Source organism: Gobius niger, assembly GCF_951799975.1.
Source record: "Gobius niger genome assembly, chromosome: 22".
Lineage (NCBI taxonomy): Eukaryota > Metazoa > Chordata > Actinopteri > Gobiiformes > Gobiidae > Gobius > Gobius niger.
This window is the reverse complement of record NC_136873.1, coordinates 16,499,353-16,513,408: the sequence shown is the minus strand read 5'-3', so window position 1 is coordinate 16,513,408 and position 14,056 is coordinate 16,499,353. Positions and strand designations below refer to the sequence as shown.

Genomic DNA, 14,056 nt, shown 5'->3' with positions numbered 1-14,056 from the left:
TGTTGAATTTTTGTCACTTTTTGTTGAATTTTTCTCACATTTTTGTTGAATTTTTGTCACTTTTTGTAGAATTTTTGTCACATTTTTGTTGAATTTTTGTCACTTTTTGTTGAATTTTTGTCACATTTTTGTTGAATTTTTGTCACTTTTTGTTGAATTTTTGTCACTTTTTGTTGAATTTGTCACATTTTTTGTTGAATTTTTGACACTTTTTTTTTTAAAATTTTTGTCACATTTTTTGTTGATTTTTTTGTCATTTTTTGTTGAATTTTTGTCACATTTTTGTTGATTTTTTGTAATTTTTTGTTGAATTTTTGTAATTTTTTGTCAAATTTTTGTCACATTTTTGTTGAATTTTTGTCACATTTTTTCTATCATTTTTTGGTCATGGTTCCGTCATGTTTTTGTGGCCTTTTCGTTGCTTTGTTGTCGTGTTTTTGTTGACTTTTCATCACATTTTTTGTCACTTTTTTTAATGCTTTTTCCGGCACATTTTTGTTTTGTTTCCATCCTCTTTTTTTCTCGTTATTTTGATGCTTTTCTTTTTAGCTTTTAGATTTGGGTAAAGCTCGGTTGAGGCGGGACCGGTGGCCCTAGAGCCACTGGCCCTTCTGTGCTCTTCCAGAATGGACATATGGCCAGTCCGCCCCTGGACACATTTATGTTAACGACTTATGGTGCAAACTGTTATTGTTCTGCTTTTTGTTTTGAAGGCGAGACGGCAGGTTCATCTTTTATCTTTTAGTTTTTTTAGTATAAAAATGACCAAAACTTGCCCCGAACGATAATTATTTTATGATGTTTTGATGCTAGCCAGGCGGAGATAACCCGGAATTAGCTACTGCGTAGTTTTGCAAAGCCGTCTTTCCCTTGCGCATGAGATGATGCTATGATCCAAATATGATGTTTTTGTTTCTGTACACCCGGTACGGAAGAGCGGAGAAATGTGTTGCGCATATTCACATGTTAAACTTTAGGGCTGTTTTTTACACCTGCAGTGGCGCTTGTGGCCTCTAGGGGCACGAGTTACTTAGTTCTGCTTTAAATATGTTATAAATGCTAAAATCAGCAAAATGTTAAACGTTGCCTTGTTTGTGACGGGGGTTTGACAAAGCAGAGCAGTTTCCCATGGAGAGATCGAAACAGTTGAGATTTTAACATTTCTCTGAGTTTTTAAGGGGAGACACTACAGGCAAAACTAATTTTTTTAGTTTTCAGGTTTTTGTCTCTGAACATACAAGCTTTCACCCGGAAACAGAAAATAGGCCTAATCTTCACAATAACATGTTTAAATATTGCGCTGATTCAATGTTCCCCCATAGACTTATATGGGAGAATGCAATTTCAAGGGCCTTTTTCTCCAAACACATTTTTCTGTCATTGTGGCGACACTATGTCCACGTCAGTCGGACCTAAAGACTTCAAATTTTCCAGCCTTGGACTGAACGATATTTGGAAGATTTTTTCAGAGGGATTTTTATTATTTAATCCCTAGCCCCATTTATTGAGTTTGGAATGTCCAAAAATAAGGCGAAATTTTTACACATTTTTCCACTAAAAAACAGCTTATTTTAAAACTAAACAAGAAATCCAAAATCCCCTCTGAAAAAGTCTTGGTAACTCATTTATCAATAAAATGAAACCATAAATTTGAATGTAGCTCTATCCATTATTCAGATTTCGTGGCCGAAAAGATGGGAAAATTGGGTCATTTTTAGGCATAAAACACCTTGTTCTTATATGAAAAGTTTCAAATTGATATCTGTTAATATACATTTTTTTCCCTATTCACCTGCAGTGTCTCGCCTTAAGTGGTCAAAATCGGTCCAAGGACGACTGAGAAACATCCTGTTAAAGTCTTCAATCCGAGAACCAGGCTGATTAAACACGCGATCGATAACACGCAGTGTTTCAAAACGTGTCAACAATGTTGTGTTTGAAAATGGACTTGAAACTAATATATTTAAGCATTTGCCTCTTCACATAACGCTAGTGCCTGAGGAGAGAGGAGTTAATCATGTGTCCATAGCCATGACATCGAATACACTGTGGTGCTACAAATATCATGAAAAATGGTCTGGATTGTTGGCGCTCTACAGCTCAATCCCCAACACAGCACTCAATGTGTTTAAAGCACTTGGAAACATGACTTACATTTTATTTTTCAAACAAAGTAATTAAACTCCTGATTATATAAAGATGAAGCTTTATTCTCATAGTTGAACTTTCTTGAGGATATAACACTACAACATAGATACAGACGGCATCTCTGGAATCGCCCATATATGGTCATTTTTTAAAACAGTTAAGGGGGAAAACAATTTTGAAAAAATGTAAATTTTCTCTAATTATTCAAAAACTACTGAAACAGATGCTGAATTATGAATATAGTTTTCTACTAAATAAAGATACAAAGACATGGGGAGGAGGAAAGTGGTTCAACAGCCCATAAATACATGAATAACGGAGAATGCTAACAGGAAGCTTCATGTTAGCATCAGGCTAATGCTAACGGTTAGCTAGCGCTTGCTACAAGTGCCGCTTTTTTACTTCTACAGAACAATCTGTTGCGACAAAATATCTATATGGGCCCGATTTACACTTGACTTTATTTATGTGATAAATAAGTTCATATTCCACCAGAAAATGGCAAAAAAGAGTGAAAAATTGTGTTTCTCTAAAGATTCTATTTTCCCCCTCGGCGAAGCCACGCCCCCTTCTATGACGACATGCCGTCTGTATCTATGGCCAAAAGTCGACTGGCAGGTTAACGGTCAAAGGCGCGCCTGTGTACCTGCCGGGGTGCTGCGTCCCGAGGTGTGGGGGCTGGGTTTGGTCCAGTTACTCGGGACAGTGTGAGTCAGCGGGGTGGGGCAGGGGGCGGAGAGGGGGAGGGGCTTAGGGGGAGCTCCGTTCTGGTGGCTCTGCTCCTGCTGCAGGCGCAGGCTGGTCTCCATCAGGGTCCGCTCCACGCGGGGGTTCCTCTGGGGCGGCGGCGGCGGCACCTGCGGACAAGACAGGGTTCACTAGCAACGACTGCAAAGAGTTTAAGTTTGTCGTATTTTTTAAAAAAAATCGGGCAGGGATATATGCTTGCAAAATGTCCAAGGCGCCATTTTGCATTTAAAAGGCACACTCCTAAAATCAGTACGGACCTTAGTGTTCAACCAACAGAGTTATGCCAGGACTGGGGTCATGTGATCATGTGCTGTGAAATGTTTAAATGTGAACTCATCTCTGGCTTAACCTTTCTATGTCACTTGACCTGTTAAAATGTTTTTCAACAAATGACCATTTTCAGTTCATACAACAAAAATGAATTTTGGGAAGGGCTGCTCTACATCCATTCACTTTGGTCCTCATGGCCGGGAGCTGACATTCCTTTCTGAGAATAGAATCTAATGAATGAGAGACTACAATGAAGCATCAGTGATACAACGATATCAAAATGAACTCACTGATTAGGATTTTAAAATGACTTTTGCTTGTGACAGTAGCAGAGCCCATAGCACTTTCATGTTGTTTATTTGTCCACTGAGGCTCCATTTCACAAACTTCTGAAACTTGGGCACTCTCCTTTTTGAGCTAGGCAAGTGATATTCCAGGGTATATCTGCTGAATCATTTTGTAATCAGGGCAGATTCGCCTGGTGCCCGAAGATTTGGGCGGGTGCTTGAGCCCAACAGCACCCACAGGACTAACTCATTTTTGTTTTGATTTTGGAAAACATGTATAAAGATGTTTTATAGGAAACACATTGTTTTTCTCTTGCCATTTTAACAATACAAAATGACTTAGGCAGTTATGCTATGCTATGCTATGTGGCTAACGATATGATCAATCCAAACTAAATGAGTGTGATGTTGCTCCCATTGAGCTGGTGCCCTCTGCTGTTTCTGTGCTTGATACAATACTACGTGTGTGTGTTGGCGCTAGGCCTGCTCGATTATAGAAAAAATAATAATCACGATTATTTTAGTAATAATTGAAATCACGATTATTCAAACGATTATTTGTTTCCTTAAAAAAAAATCTTCATTTTATGTATTCATTTTTATTATTATTTTAAAAAACAGCTATGGACTACATTTTCTTTGGACAACAAGAGCATTTTTTTTGTTTAATATGCTCACGTTTCTAAACTAATCCTATAGGGACACCTGCCCCCTGCTGGCCAGCCCTCACACCTGTCCAACAGAGCGGCGCAGCCTGATGACATCATCACACGGCGCTAATGTTTTTATGTCAAACCAAAGCCTGAGCCTTTAGCTCGTGAAATGCGACGGGAACAGAAACAATCATCTCACTGGCATGAAATAATAAGAGTTTGTTTGAGCTCCGCTGATCTGCTCCTGAAGAAGAGTTTTAGACTTTTCTACTAAACAAAACCAGGGCCTGAGCAAAGGATGTCGAGGCTTCTGAACAGCTGTTCTCCTTCAGCACAAGGTGAGCTCTTAACAGTGGCGTTGTCTCAAGAGTTAGGTATAAAAAATATTAGTACGATATTATTCACAGTTCTGCCACGCTGCGCTGGTGTTTTAGCTGATCAGACGCCTCACACAAACCGCGCAGGACGGACTTTTTGCGCTTTGGATGGACGAGCGGGAGGGCATCCTTAATAATCGTTTGTTCTCAATTTTTTTTTTGTGATCATCTAGTGTAATAATCGAAATCGTAATCGAATTTCGATTAATTGCGCAGCCCTAGTTGGCGCCTCAGTTAATTTAGCCCATCACTAGCATAAACATAGAGAAAAGAAGTGGGCCGAAAACTGAACCTTGAGGGACACCATATCTTATTTGCGTTGCCAAACGGAAACCGAAAATGTTTGATTATGGTAAGGGTGGGCATAAAAGTGGGCATTTTTCCCTTCATGGAATCAAAATCTACTTTTAGTGTTTTAGAAGAAGATGAGGTCAAAATTATTATTATTATTTTAAGATTTCCCAGATAGGGTTTAACAATTGAGCTCCTCTCTTACACTCTTTTGATTTTCAGTTTCCTATTCATTATGTCTGAATAAAATATTGCACTATTGCTTTCTGCCTCTCTCCTCCAGCCGTACCTTGGCCCCGGCGGACAGTGGCGGCACCGTGATGAGGGTGACCGGCGACAGCGACAGCGCCTCGCAGGGGGCCGAGCCGAGCCGGTGGCGGGGCGGGGGAGGCGGGGGGTTCCGTCCGTCCTCGCTCCCCGGGGAGGCCAGCGACTCGGTGGAGGTCCATCCGCTGGCGCGCCCCCCGACGCCGGGACTCCTCTGGGACAGCCGGGGCCCCCTGCCGGGCCGCCTGCCGCCCGCCAGCGCCGGGGCCCGCCGCGCGCCGTGCCCGCTCTCGATCTCCTCCACGTACTTGAGGAAGTCCAGGTCCAGCTGGAAGCCGTACGGCGTCTGGACGGAGTAGGACGGCTGCTCGGGCTCGTCATGGCTGGGGAAGTGGAAGGCCGAGCCCAGGTCTGGAGACAAGGCACACGGCACAAGGGGGAGACAAATTTGCAGATTTTCCAAACAGCAATTTCGATAGAGTATAATATAAGCTGACCCACCTGGCAGCTTGGGGTTTACTTGGACCGACTGGGTCATGTTTAGAGTTCACGGGCACAGCTTCAGAGAAACACCTGTCAAAGAAATATATATATATATATTATAAATATATATTATTCTTATGTAAAAAAAAATGACAAAAATGTGACAAGAAATGACAAAAAAAATGAGGAAAATGTGACAAAAAAATGACAAAAATGTGACAAAAATGTGATTAAAAAATGACCAAAAAATTACAAAAAATGTGACCAAAAAAATGACCAAAAAAAATGAAAAAAATGTGATAAAATTGTGACCAAAAAATGACAAAAAATAACCCAAAAAATGACAAAAATTTGAAGAATCCGCAGCATTGTATTAGAGTTACCCTGTCCTTTTGGTCATGACCCAAATATCTAGTTAAGGGAGAAATACAGACAATAATCTCCGAATTGAACACATTGATCTTCTTAAAGAGGGGGTATTATGCTTTTTTCAGTCACATAGCACCAGTCTATATCACACTACAATGATGACAAACCTTCTGTTGGTCTGTAAATGCAGTAAATTAGAATAACTGCCTTGTATAAAATGTCTCTCTCAAAATGGCTGTAGCGAATGTCTTGAAATAGGCCTCTGTCTCTTTAAGAACCTCTGAGCCTTTCCGACACGCCCCCTCCACACGCTGTCTGTGGCATCAGTGGGGAGGGGGTTCTGCTGAGGAGCAGTGGTTGGTTACTCGGCTGGTGACGAAAGCTCGGAGGCGTCTCCAGGAGGTGGGGGCGTTCCTAGGAGGACTCAGGCAAACCTATCCCTAAAATGGCCGCCATCAGAGTTTTTTACAGATTACTCAAAAATACGTGAATGTGCCAAGGCAACACTTCAGGCATGTTTTTAATGAGGGGATGACATAATAAGATGATGGAAAGCTTGAAAAAGACAAGACAGGTACGTTTCAACTCGTCTAGGCTCAGGTAAGAACATATCTCTGTATGGAAGAACGGTGGCCTGTTCCTTTAAGAGACTACAGAGCTGAGATATCATGACAAAAGTACGTCACGGGGAACACACCAGGTACAGAACTGTGGTTGACCTCGTTGGTCCATTATTATGAGGCCGATTAACAAAAGATGAAGAGCGATCTGAAGCGCAGCAGTAAGCGCTGGTGAGACCTGAGACGGATCTTCTCGTCTCTCACTAATCCAGCTTGTGGATGATCATGTTTACACAGTATCTGAGACCCTCTGACAGACACATACCACAGCACACGTGCTCCTCTGTCACGCCGCTCTTGTTCTGATAACAGCTGCACTATGTGCCTGTGCTAACACAGCTAATTGGTGACATGACGTTCATGAACAAACCAGAGCTCTTTAGCACCGTTTTAACAAGGCTCAGACCAATCGGATTAGTGAGAAGAAGACATTCTTTCTCTTTCCGTTTCCCTGCAGGTGAAAAGGAGAAAATACATTTGGAGATGTCGATATGACACCTTTGCTCTAGATTATAACAAAATCACAAGATTTTGTTTACTTTACGTTTTCAAAATAAAATACGTCTGTGTACGCATTAAAAGCTAATATTTGTGACAACAAAACCTGAATAATGGATGGATCTTAACTCGTAACAGTTCTGTTCATCGTCTGTCTCGCCTTAATGCTTCTGAATGTAAATCCACTCTAGAATTGAAGATAACTTTAAAGGAACAGGCCACCGTTTTTACATACTGAGATATGTTCTTACCTTAGCTTTGACGAGTTCTATTCACCTTATTCCGCCCCGCCCACTTTTGCCACTTTTTGCGTTGTCTCGGCACCTCATTGTCCAGACACCGGTCGAACACGAAGCATCCGCGCAGTAAAGTGAAGATTACTGCGCGGATTTCGAACTACTCCTGGTATTATTACGCCTTACAATATAGTCCCCCCTTTTATCCGCTTAGAAAATCCATATTGTTTCATTTTGTGTAATTATACTTTGTAGTGGAACACTTCACGTAACCATATTTAAATAGGGAAAACATGGAAGAGCTTGGTAGCTTCTATCTTGACCTGTTTTGGAGCTATAGAGGAGAGAGGGAGAGGCTAAATGCTAACGCCGTCTGCGCTGCGTTTACGTGACTGAAGGCACGGGGGAAGATCAGACAGGTCCTAAAGAACTCGTCAAAGCTAAGGTAAGAACATATCTCAGTATGTAAAAACGGTGGCCTGTTCCTTTAAATCATGCCCTAAAGCTGGATTTGCACCAAACCGACGCACGGTCGCTGTTTTAGGGAGGCAGGGCTCAGGTTTCCTCCCGCCGCCCCGTCTCACCTGCTCAGAGGAACATCTGCACTGAAGCAAAAGGAAGTTTGTGCATTTTTTTCAGCTAGTTGATAAAACAGTCTGCAGCACGTACGGCAAAATTAGCGCAAGGGAGCCAAATTTAGTGTGTTCAAAAACTCCAAAACATAGTAGAAAAGCTCTCCTTCTAATATCCCGCTGATGTGCTGGTCAGCCGGCAACACTCGGCCAATCACAGAGCTCCTAGTGCAGTGATGAGGGACGCCAATTGAAAAACAGAAATCGCAAATTAAACAGCTAAAATATATAGCTTAAAATTTTCTATTCTATTTTTTAAAATAGCTTAAAATTTAAACAGCTTTAGTACTTTTTTTTAACCCAATCCACACCCCACACCATGTACCATCCGCCTGCCCAAACAGGACGCCCTGTATGAGGACTTCCTCTCTAGGAAACCCCCCCCACCCCTTCAGGAAGTGCGCCCCCTGCCTATACTTAAACCCTCTTAAAACCACAGTCCCATAAAGCGCGGACACGGCACATGTTTGCGCCGCTTCCTGCTCGTATAAGGGGGTCAATGAGACGCTTACCTTTCTGTGGCTCGGAGGGGGCCTGTTCCCTTGCTCCATGCACCTCACTGACCTGCGGACGACAAACAAACAGCTTTGAATGAAAAGAAAAAAAAAGATCGACAAGTTTTATCTATGGTTCACAATAGCATTCATCTGATCAGACTCCGGTCGTGTTTGTCCTGGAGTCTGACAGACCATAACTCTACGATGGCAAGCCGGGACCCAAACAACAATGAATCCTATCGATATTGCGCAAAATACTGTTTTTCACAATTTAAAGGTACATTATGTGACCTAGTGGCTGCTAAAATCTACCAGAAACCCCCAAAAAACATTAAATGAAATGATCCTGGAGCGTCACAAAGTCCACCAGGATGGAGCTAAGCTAATCACCCATACAGCCATTCAGTCACTGAAAGGTCTATTATCAACCCTTTCCCTTATAAAAAGTTGTATAATGCTGCTTTAATATTGAATAAACATTAAACAAACCTCTAGAGCAAAACAACAGTCATTTTTACAGATGCAGATGTTTCTATTCTTTTATAGAGAAAAGAAACGAACTCTGGAAAAGGTTCGTGACCCACTAAAATGTTTTCTGCAACCCACTTGTAAGTCCCGACCCACTAGTTGAGAACCACTGGTCTAAAGTGAGTGAAAAACAAAACAAAAAAACAGAAATGAGACACTGACAAAAAAAAAAAAAGCGTAAAAGTCTAATTTATTCAGTGACACTCGACCTTTGGAACTCTCAACTCGGCCCCTCCCACCATCAACAACCCCTCCCTCACACAAAGATCGATCTACGTTCCCGCCCTCACCTATGGTCATGAGATTTGGGTAACGACCGAAAGGACGAGATCGCGAATACAAGCGGCCGAAATGAGTTTCCTTCGCAGGGTGGCTGGGCGCGCCCTTCGAGATCGGGTGAGGAGCTCAGTTACCCGGGAGGAGCTCGGAGTAGAGTCGCTGCTCCTTCACGTCGAAAGGAGCAGCTGAGGTGGCTCAGGCATCTGTTCCGGATGCCTCCTGGTCGCCTCCCGCGGGAGGTGTTCCAGGCATGTCCTAGTGGGACAAGGCCTCGTGGAAGACCCAGGACACGGTGGTGGGACTATGTCTCCGAGCTGGCCTGGTGTCGCCTCGGGGTCAGAACAGCTGGAGGGGGTGTGTGTGGATCGGGAAGTTTGGGCATCTCTGCTGAGACTGCTGCCCCCGCGACCCGGCCCCGGATAAAGCGGAAGAAAATGGATGGATGGACTTTTCAGCAACTAATCTGTCGGTCAAATCGGAGCCTGATTGTTCACTTTTTTAATTTTTTTGTCTCTGGATTCCTTCAAACAACACCAAGCCCCACATCTGGCGGCACGAGGGCACAGCGGTTTGCGCTCGTGCTTCACAGCTAGAAGGTCCCGGGTTCAATTCCCACTTGGACGGAGCCTTACTGTGTGGAATTTGCATGTTCTCCCCGAGTCAGTGTAGGTTTCCCCTACCACTAAAAACATGCACAATAGGAATCCCCTGTAAAAGAGATTCATAATCTCAGAGGGACTTTTCTGGCTAAATAAAGGTCAAATCAAAATTGGAAAAAAAAATGTAAAGCAGAAAAAAGACCAAGTTTTGATGCTGTTGGGCCAGTGTTAGAGGAGGCTCAAATAAATGATACAAATTTAAAATAAATATTCTTTTAAGGAATAAATGAACACTATTGTTCATATGGCTCTAGACAACGGATATTTAACTAGATCAGTATAAACATCTCAATTTGAGCATAATAATCCAAATTTTAGTTGTTTTGACTAGTTAAGAAGTTCTTGGGCATTTGTCCTGGATTATTTCACTTGTTCTGAGATGTTTCTGACTCGTTTCGATACATTTCGTCCTTATTTCAGGTCATTTTCTTTGCCAATGGGGTAAGAAAATCTCATTGGCAATTTTACTTTCTTATCTCAAGCGAGATTTACCCTAGAACTGGTCTGAAATGTCCTCAAACAAGCAAAGTAAACTTGGTCCGATCAGGAAAAGTGTCTAAATGAGTGAAAACCGCACAAAACACGATACATTCCCTCAATTCAAGTCATTTAAGCCAATGTTTGATATTTACTTTTTGTAGTACAGGCATTGTATTGTTCAGGTATGGGTACTGCAAACCAAGTATCGTTAAAAAAGTAACAGTACACAGTCCTAGTCTCTGGTCATTTTACTGTGATGAACAAACACGTTTAACAACACCCCTTTGCAGCCGTGATTTCTGGGTCATGATCCGGTGCCGTGTCTCGGACAGCCCTCCTGCAGGATGTGCACGGACCTGCGCCTCTCCTGAACTACATACTCCGCACATGTCCTCATCCAGCTGTCACGGACACACGCCAAGAGCGGGATCGACGTGACGAGAGGCTACCCACCCTGCCGCCAAACACTCAGAGCTGTGTTTTCCCTTCGCCCCGGGGCGCATTCCTCCGACATGCCCCTGCAGCTCGCCCCGCCAACCCGCCACCCCCCCCCCCCAGACATCTGATAACCCACAAAACGAAGCCTCCGAAAGCCAGCGCTCAGAGGCAGACGGCGGCGTCCAGGTGAGGTTCATTCACATGTGGGATCAGCGGGGATGAGAGCCGCCAAAATCTCCAGTACTTCAGAAATAACAAGCATGTTTCACAACTTTCAACTAGCCTGCAAGATCACAACCCATCAAATGACTTCATAAACTAATCCCTGCATATTCAGTACACTGAAAGAGGACAAAAACAATCGGGAACATGGCCTTTCCTACTTTTATTTTGATTCAATCCCTCACTCGAACTGTGCATGGGGGTACAACATCAGTGTAAATGGGCCAGAATTGTAGAAATATTTGCTGAACAGGGGAATTACAGTCTAAAAGCATCATAAAGCACAAAGTGTCGCGGTCTTTCTTCTCTCGCTGCTTTCCCAAAGGATTAGGGATGTGTTGTATAAATCAACGAACAGCTCGAGAAAGCATCACGCACTGTGAGACACTGAAGGGAAGTCTCTGGCTACATGTTAAAAGACAGGCTGATTACTTTTTGTCCGTCTCAATCGAAATCTTTATTTTTATTTTATTTAATTATTTATTTGAGCATACATTTTGCTCAAAAGGAGTAGGCTGAAGCAAAAGCTTATGAGCGCCTACCCCCAACTCAAAATGATGAACTTTTCATTTCTCATAGTATAATCAGTGTAAACAAAACAACAACAAGGAACAATAGCAAAGAAACAAAACAAAAAATGAAGAACTCGTTTCCTTTCAGAACAGCTTTTTGACTCACAACCACTGTTTGAGCTATTCACATAATAACAGAAGCAAACACTATTACACTATTACTATTTCCTGCAAGATCGCTACAAAGCAAGTAACAAAGCGACCATTCATATATTTCTTTCAGTTTCCAATGCCAAATATCAGCCACGTTCACTAGTTTTCATAGTTTTATGTAAGGATTAAACAACGAGGAGCCGCATTAGATGATTTTAATGCACGACGCGGAGTCAAGAACACCATGACGCGCAGTGGAGTTACTCCTGCATTATAACCGTCTAACGCACTAAGGCTCCTCGTTGTTTAATCCGCTTATACCAGGGTCCCACAAACGTAACATTTATAATAAATGTGTTTTTCATTGACTAAACTCACTAAATCTGCCAGACTACGGGACTATTTTGTGTGGGTTATTAGCCGGTCACTGAAGGCTGGTCTCAGAGCGAGTCATTCTCCGCAGCTATTACGAGGATCTCAGTCAGGCTCAACGACACAACATCAGCACAGAATCACAACACAACAGGACTAACCCGGAAACACTTTTCCCTGGAAGTAAACACCGATATGCGGCACTCGTGGGCAGGAGTTATTTCACTTTTACGCTGTTTAACCTGAAGCTAGCTAGCTAGCTCAACCAGCTCAACTGTTTATGGAAACAGCTGCGGTGGAGTCGCTCACACCTGGGCCCCACAAACTGAAACTATTATGTTTGACTTTACTAATCCAGACAAATATGCTTCAATGCAGGATCATTTTATGTACGCCTGAAAATGATGAATAGCCTTAACCGTTTCCAATAGAAATGTAAAGCTCATATGTTGTTAACAGTAGCTAACCTAGCTGCTCACTCTCCTCTACAAACATTTATCAAACCTTTTGTTTTGGCCAAAAACGTTGAAATTAACACAAAATCCATCTCATACGTTCCTGTCAGTCACTAATTACGTCTTTATCTGATTCAGCTGTGTCATGCGTTGCTATGGCGACGCCACAGCGGAGTGATATCCCAGTGATTTAACTACCGGACTACGTGTGCGGTTATACCAAAATAATGCACCAGCCAATCAGAATCCAGTATTCACCCAGACCATGGTATAAGCTATTTTAGTTTTCTTATTCAGCATTAGCCGTTAGCTTCAACACAAAAACACCGTGATGAGCGTGTGAGTTTCCTCCAGTGAAGTCTTTGCTCCTGAAGCAATGCTTTAAAGGGAATGCCTGTGGTGGAGACCAGTAACTCACTGCCCCACCATGTAATCTGGAGCTATTTATTGTTTTGGACGAGACACCACTACTAACCAGAGGGAATTAACGGGATGTAACCACGAAGACGAGCTGGAGACGTCTCACCCCCAGTGAAGTCACAGTCAGGCCTGAGGAGAGCCGAGCCGCTCACCGCATGTTTGCTCGGATATTTATTAGGTATTCTTCGATATTAAAAAGATCTGAAATAAAATAAACGCTTGTTTTCGAAAACAACCTTGGTCAAAGCACTGTTTGGAAGAAAAGACATATCATAACTTCGAGACATCCTCCCTGTTGCGCCATAAGAAACACAGAGCTGAACAGGACTGACCCAGAGACCTCGAAGTTTATCAAAATACAACCTCTGTCGCCATGGTAACTTAACCAGGTCAAATATGGACAGCGGGACTGAACAGGTTTGAACCAAGGACGGACTATCACAAACAGCATTTATTTGATCGATTACGTGGACATTTGGAGACATAACGTTTCCCGCCTTCCTCAACTATGGACGTCAAAACACTGTCTCTGGTGATTCCCGTTGTCCTGGTTAGCGAGCGGGAACGACGTCCTAACCTGCGTAGTCTAATAAAGCAGTGCAGATCGTGGACACGACCCGGTCACTGGAGCCAGGGAGGGTGGACAGAAGACAGATGGCCTCCGTGGTTGGAGATAAGGAGGCGCTCCGCTTGCTCTCACCCGGGCAGGCTCACTCTAGTCTGGGTAATGTCAGCTCTATCGGTCCCTGCCCTCTCCCGTTCTCACCGCGTGCTAGCATAAGAGGCTTCCACATGTGGTATCCTTAAAAAGCAATGAAACAGATGACAGTTCACTGAAGATTAACACGTTTGTCTTTGCAGGTTATCAACTAGCTCCTATAAAGAAAATAGACGACGTAAACCAGGGATTCCCAACGTTAGGGGCCCGAGTAAGCAGATCTACTTTTACCGATGCTTGGTGTTGGATATTGGAGCCGATACTGGAAAAAATACGATATCGGGCATCAGCAACAAATGTTCGATACTGAACCGATACCAGTTTTGGCTCTTTAAAAACACAACTTTTCCCCCCTAAATCTAAATGAATATAGACATGCAGTATATCGTTTTGAAGGGGGGTCAGTTTTAACCCCTGCAAATGTATTTTTGATCGCCGCGAA

The 14,056-nt window shown here is 42.9% G+C and overlaps 1 protein-coding gene across 2 annotated transcripts in view; it reads right to left on the bottom strand.

Moving 5' to 3' along the window:
• The window catches only part of kank3 (KN motif and ankyrin repeat domains 3), a 73,858-nt gene that overhangs the window by 20,192 nt on the left and 39,610 nt on the right, over positions 1–14,056 (bottom strand). For both annotated transcript variants that reach the window (XM_079580927.1, XM_079580928.1), the window contains exons 2-5: positions 8,394–8,445; positions 5,545–5,616; positions 5,066–5,454; positions 2,795–3,005 (exon numbers count right to left, since the gene is read on the bottom strand). In XM_079580927.1, coding sequence (XP_079437053.1) covers positions 2,795–3,005; positions 5,066–5,454; positions 5,545–5,581 — 637 coding nt within the window. In that variant the 5' untranslated portion in view covers positions 5,582–5,616; positions 8,394–8,445. The remainder of the gene's footprint in view (positions 1–2,794; positions 3,006–5,065; positions 5,455–5,544; positions 5,617–8,393; positions 8,446–14,056) is intronic.